The sequence below is a fragment of the Stylophora pistillata genome, chromosome 6 (genome assembly GCF_964205215.1).
Source record: "Stylophora pistillata chromosome 6, jaStyPist1.2, whole genome shotgun sequence".
Classification (NCBI taxonomy): Eukaryota; Metazoa; Cnidaria; class Anthozoa; order Scleractinia; family Pocilloporidae; genus Stylophora; species Stylophora pistillata.
Window position 1 is genome coordinate 1426513 of NC_142524.1, and position 6978 is coordinate 1433490.

At 41.8% G+C, this 6978-nt stretch overlaps 1 protein-coding gene across 1 annotated transcript; it reads right to left on the bottom strand.

Moving 5' to 3' along the window:
• Positions 1–626: 626 nt before the first annotated feature.
• LOC111347311 (protein fem-1 homolog A-like) lies at positions 627–6579 on the bottom strand. Its single transcript, XM_022954566.2, is given in 5 exon segments — positions 627–1984; positions 2485–3392; positions 4235–4349; positions 4733–6062; positions 6064–6579. Coding segments are annotated over 5 exon segments (3021 nt in total). The 5' UTR covers positions 6522–6579; the 3' UTR covers positions 627–1774.
• Positions 6580–6978: the final 399 nt, after the last annotated feature.

Below are 6978 nucleotides of genomic sequence, written 5' to 3' on the forward strand. Positions count from 1 at the left end.
TCTGGCTATGTCGAAATGATTTCCGGTTTCGTGACATTCGTCCTAGCGCCGTGGCGGTGATTGCATCCATCAAGGCCCGCCTGAAGTCCTACCTACCAGTCTCCTTCAGGCGGTGCAAGTCTAACAGGCGTCGTCGTGTGTTTTATCGGCAGTGGTGTGCCCGTGGTGTCATTGCATCCGTGCATGGTGACTCCCTCCGGTTTGCTTTTTAGCTGTTTTGGTTTTTGTTGTGCCTCCCCTTGGCTGGCTAGGGGCTATGATTATTGTTTGGTTTTTTCTGGTGCCTCCCCTTGTCTGGATAGGGGCTATGATTATCGTTTTGGTTTTTTCCAGTGCCACCCCTTGGCTGGCTAGGGGCTATTATTATCGTTTTGGTCTGCTATTATTATTGTGAGTGCGTTCTTCCTTGGAGTGAGTGTGTAATTTTTAGGTGAGGTGGGGTTCGATTCCCCAGCGAGTTTGGCGTCTGGTGACCCTCGTTTCTGGTGGACCCCATCCCTAAGGCATTGCACGCCTGCCATGGGTTGGCCTTAGACATGTAGGTCGGCGGGCACGGCACCTCCCTTCATCGGGGGCCCGGCCGTCCACCTTAAACATAAAAAAAAAACGCCAAACAGTCTTCGAAGTTTCTTCTGGCTTGAAAATTTAATAATTTCCATCGTGGAATATTACTGCTGTGCATTATTAAGCCAACAATGTATTTGCTACTTATAGACGATTTATCTAATTTGAATGCACACAATAGTATAACATATGATCCTAATACTGACATTACATGTTAATCAAACAGTAGTCTCAGGTCTTTTCATAACCTCTAACAACGATCGAAAGGCCAGAATCAATCCCAGTAAAAAAAAGAAACATTAGCTACATCATTCACTCTTATGGTTAATCAATAGGATATTGATTATTATTTTCTCACACCCGCATATCATATTATATACCGTGATCATCACGCTAGAATTCATACCCAGTGTGGGTCTACCAACTGCATATTATACTTAGTTTACACTTTACATGTGGAATGCAATTCAGAAAAAAATTGCTAATCGATCATATCAAATTATCGTTGCTAAGGTGCTTTGTTACAGACCTGCATTACAAAATCCGAAGTCGTTCGTATTCAGTCACGATTTGCCGTCTAGGCTCAAGGTGTAGAAAAATCTTTCGTGCTTTTAAAAGCACACACAACCCACAATTCCTCTATTCGCTCCGACGAAGGGCTAAAGCTCGAAACGTCAGCTTTTTTGATCGTTACGGTGGCCAATTTACCACTTCAACTTTGTTGATATATCCAGATTATGTAGAAAAACAAGTTTCCTGTCCGCTATTTCAGAAGGAATTTCACTTTTTACTGGCACTTCAGATGCTTTTTAAAAGTCTTCCACATGCCAAATTATACTTGCATTTGACATTTCCAAAAGATATGAAAACTGCATGAAGACTGTGCGTCAATTCTACCACTAAGAGCCGCTGAGTAGTCGCAAAAAATGCTACTAGTCTTAATACCTCTTCCCTATCTATACCTGAAACAACTTCTGCAACGGACTGACGGCGACCCAACCTAAAAAAGCTATTGGGAGATGGTTGCGGCGATCAGATACACATACTTAAAGGCGCGAACACTTCTGTCCAACTAAAATCTGCAATTACTGAAAAATGAGATTAGGTATCATTTTAGCATTTGTGCCATAAAAAAGCCCTTTTAAAGAGGCCAAGGTGTACGTGTTGCTTTTCTTTTCGAGTGCAAGCGTGTATATAAGAGCAGAACTTGTCAAAACCAATTGAGCATTCGTTGCTCCAGGTATCCAATGATGTCTTCCATACTTGGTCTCTTTTCAGGAGTTCGACTCAGGCATCTCCGGATCAGAGCTTGGAGTTCTCTGTTATTCACCATGGCAACTTGCTCGCTACGCCTTTCAGGTTCTGGTTGTTCCCGGATACAAATCTCACAGAGAAGAACCCCAAAACTGTACACATCAAGCTATGCTCAAAAAATAAACAGTTGAGAAAAATTTAAAAAAATTTACATTACATGTGAGCTCATTATCAGTGCCCGCAAAAGGTTCAAGTTTGACATGAGTGTCCTGGCTAGTTTGGGATTTATTTCAATTGTCTATAATCTATTGCGCCACATAGGAATATTGTCTCATTGCTGACCCAAACAGAGAGCTCCGTGTAGCTCCATGACCTCTGTAGTGGGGCATTCGAAAGAGAAGATATATGGGCTCGTCTACTCTTTGGAAGTTTGAGTTAACTCTTTCTTATAACCCTTGGTTTTGGCTTGTTTTGCCACGAGTTCCCATAGAGTTGATTATACCTAAAGAGCACGACAGGAAAAGGGTTAAATTGCATTTAAAGATCTAAAGGTCTTTGTACCTGCCACTTGACAAATTGATTTAGCTTCTTATCTTTTATATACTTTACTATAACCACAAATAAATAAATGAGAAATATGACTCCAATATACAAACGTACACATACTTTCACAGTTTGAGTCTCAGTAAGTGCTTCGGGAGCACTGTATATCCTAGAACCAGGACAAGCCGTCATGCTGTCTTCCTTGAAATTAGCCGTGCCATAATCTGACACTTTGCCTCGCCATTGGTCATCTTCTCGCCACAGCAACACATTGGCACTGCTAATATCACGGTGAATGATGGGGGATGGTCTCTTTTCATGAAGGTAGTTTAATGCTCGAGCCACATCCAGAGAAATAACAAACACTTCAGCTGACTGGAGAGATCGCTGCTTTAACAATGCTCGCAAACTTGATTTCATGAGCTCTGTTACGAACAAAGGATTTCCTTCATCGTTTGTTGCTCCAATGAACTGTAACAAACAAGGATGGCGACATCTGGCGGCAATGTTCATCTCTCGCTTAAACAATCCGCGGTTATAGTCAGAAAGGATCGCGTCATGCATCTGTTTGACGGCTACAGCACAGCCGCAGTACTTGCCTTCGACAACTGTTCCCCAGCCACCCTTACCAAGGCATTTGTCGGTCAGCTGAATCTGATCGCGTGAAATGACCCAATCAGGGTTCTGATGGCGTGAACGTTCCAAATGTAATGCCCTCTGAAATTCTGAACAAGACGCCTCCAATTGGTCTATTTCGTGCTGTTTCGCCGTCAGCCGTCCTCCTAAATGACTAACTTCTTCATTTTTTTCTTGTAGCTTCCTCCGGACATATGTCAAGTCCTTTCCCATCTTCCTCAGTCGTCCATGACTTTCTGTTAGTTGCCCATCTCTTTCTTTAAGCCCCTCTTGGAGAAGTGTCAGCAGCTGCATCTTCTCCATAAGTTCTCCACCTCTCTTTCTTAGTTGTCTCTCCTTTTTTCTTAGTTGGTTTTGAACGTTTTCCAGTTCCTGTGTCACCTCCCTCAATTTTCCTTAGATTACAAAAATAATACAACGCATTTGACACCTTTTTGTCGCACAAAGCGTCAACAAAAAGCTTAAAATATCCCCATTTCTCTCGGGATAAGTATTCTATCAAAATACCTTCAAACTTAGGAGCTAAATCCACTTAGAAGTTAAATCCCTTTTTTTATTATTTTAGACTCCAGGTATCCGCTCTTTCTCCTATTGTTATCTTTTGGTTACTTTTGTTTTTCACTCTCTAGTTCACTCTTTTGGCTTTTAAATTTTCGTTTTAACTTTTCGTTTTTGAGATCAAACGCCGATATAACAGCGGATTTCAACCTCCTACAAATTTGAGCCCCCTGTCATAGTCCCCTACCACATTTGCACCCCCTGCCCAAATCAGATTTAAATCCCCCTTTGTAGATTTCGACCCCCTACCAAACTTTCTTTTTAAGTATGGCTTGTATCATATAACCCTAACCCTTAGCAACCTCAACCTTAACCCCAATCCTAAAACCTAACCCCAGGTCTTAGCCCTCACCGCTTTCGCTCGGGAACGTAAAGGATGATGCTTCCATTCAGTTTTGTTTGGGGTCCAAATCCGCGGAGGGAGGTCCAAGTCCGCCGGCGGCCGGATTTGGATCGAGGGGTCTAAATCTGCTGGTGGGTTTGGATCGGGGGGTCCATATCCGCTAGCGGAATTGAATTCGCTAGGACACCGGCACTTTGGACTATTTTGGATACCCAGCCTGTTACCAGTTTAAAAAGTACCCTCTCCTTCGTTACCTAGCCGTTCAGCACCGAAACCTATTAACCTTGCATACAATTATTTTCTTTGAAAATGTGTTTCTTAATCAAATCGTTTTACCTGATATTTCCTTTGCTGAAGATTCTATTTCAGAGTTCTCACGCAGGGTTCTCTCTGTAACAAAAACAGATTTTCCTCCTCTTTCTTTAGTAACATCACTTCCAGTTACTTCATCCTTAAAGAAAATAGAAAGCATTTCAGTGCATGTAATGGACTGTACCCCATACTGATTAATATATTGCTGTATCAGCCGTCTTAAAACCCTTACATGTCGATGATTCGTCGCACAAAAATGCTGCGAGCGTTTTTTAACAATCATTGTATGTTTGACCATCCGAGTTTCGCCGCGGTAAAACTGTTCTACCCCACACTCTACCAGCTCCCCATTTCATGATTCCCTAAAATGACAAACTGCTCTGGAAATAAAGCTTTTAAGATAACATCATTTGATAAACACAAAATAACGAGCTTTTAAGATTTTTTACATTAGCTATGCCGCCTCTGTTTTCATGAAGAAATATTTACCAGTAAGCTAATTAGTACTTAAAACTTTCTTACATTGGCATTGACTTCCATGGCATTCTGTCTACTTTTCCCGAGCAGAATCATGCGGGCTTCCATAGTCTCACAGCAGTCCATAGCTGAGAGATAATTGGTGTTTACAAGCTTTGTGAATGCGCCATTAACTAAAAACAATTCCAAAATCTCCTTTAACGTCTCCATTTCTTCAGGTTCCGGTTTGAGAGTCACAGCAAAATGAAGAGGTGTATTTCCCTCTTCGTTCACGACATTCACATCAGAACCCCCAAGTAAAATTACTTTGATGAGCGCAACAGAGGGAGTTGCTTGCCGCACAGCCAAGTGCAGAAGTGTATTCCCATCACGGGTGCGTGGGTTTAAACGTAGAAATCTCTGGAGACAGATGGTTATGGCGGAATTTTTCATTTCCAGGGGATCTTTAACTTTGATGTATATCATCAACAGATCGAGAGCATAAAAAAGCAATGTTTCTTGTTCCTCTTTTTCATGGCTCTTTTGCGATTTTCCAGATCGTAACTTCCCTGACAGTTTTTCATTTGCATCAAATAGTTTTTCATTTGCATCGACTAGTTTTTCAATGACCTCTTCTATGATTTTGGATCCTAGTGGGTGACCTCCTTGTACCATTTCTACAAACAAATTTGTACATTTACCGACATCTTCTGCCACTGGAATATCTCCGTTAATGGCTAACTCCATTCCTCGTATCCATAAACCAATACAAACCTCAAACTGCTGAGACTCTGCAAACACGGATCCACTGTATCTGATGTTATCTAGCAGCATTGTATTTTCAGTCCCAAGGATTCTCTCTCGGATTAAAAGTCCCTCCATTCGGACGGCATGATCATCACCTTTTAACAGGTCAAGTTCCTCAAGAGTTTGACTTTCTCTTCTATTTTGATAAGCCTTCACTGGTTTCGTTTCCATTTTAAGCAATGGATGAGCGTGGTCTTCGTACCTCATTTTCATTCCACGCTCCATGTAACCAAATGCTTTTTCAATGTTGTGAGTAGCACGATCATTAGCAATGGTGGCACCCAGAAGTTCAAGAGCATCGATCCTCTGTTCCTTCGTACATTCTGGTTGGATGATGAAATGCTCCACCATTTCAACTTTGCAATCGGTACTGGTTTCGAGAAGTGGCGTTAGACCTTTAAGATTCCTCTTCTGTTTCGCTCCTAAGGCGAGCAGCTTGCCAACTACCTCGACATTTCCCCACCTCGCGGCAAAGTGAAGACATGTGTCTCCATTGTTGTCCTGCAGCTCTGTATTTGCGCCACGTTCGACAAGATAGGAAACAACATCTAGGTGGCCCTTGTAGCTTGCAATCATCAGAGGAGTATTAGTTGTGCGTTGTGCAAACATCCTTATATGCTCCGTTCTCAACCGAACGACTCACAGTAACAAGGCACCCGTCGAAGGTAGCAATTCTCAGTGAAGCTCCGCTGTCGACTTTCGCGTTTTGTTTGATCAAGAGTCTTACAACGTCAAGATGACCTTTAGCAGCAGCCGCCAACAAAGGTGTACAACCCTCCAAAACTTCCTCACCAATATTCACCGTTCCACGTGCCTCGATGTTTGCTTCAGAGCGTAAAAGAACCTTCACCAAACGTAGTTGTCCATTACTAGCAGCGATGATAAGAGGAGTGGCAAAGTCGTCGCCATCTTTGATTTTCGTTTCTAAAGCGGTTTTTCTTTTGTCGCGGTTCATCGTCTGTAAAAAATCACTCATATCAGGCCAACCGTCATTAGCGGATGAACCAGCATTGTCTGCTTCAGCACTAACGGTTGTCGTATTACCCATTTTACATAAAACAAACGCGAAACCTTAAGATTCTCTTTCGCTTTACCTTAAAAACAGGACGCTTGAATGTTAATTCAGTGTTTTTTTAATTAAAAACAAAACAAAACAATCATCGCCAGCATAATACTTTTTTTAATTCTACTAGTCACGGGGAGAATAAACCAGATCAGTTCGCCGTTTCTGTTAGATTTTTCCATTTTCGCCGATTTTCGTTCACTCTTTATTTTAGCGAAGTGGGACTTCTTATTTCATTTCAAAAAAGGTTTTCTGATGCGAATAATATGCATAAACCTTAATTTTTTTGGCTCAATTTACATCCTGTTGTGTTACATTATCATTCGTAATATGCATAAATTTACCATTTGGCAATTAAAATCTCTCCTCTCAAGAGCAAACAACCTCCTTTTTCCAAGAAAGTGAGGAGTTTGACGACGTATTTACTGTTTTAAGGGAGGGG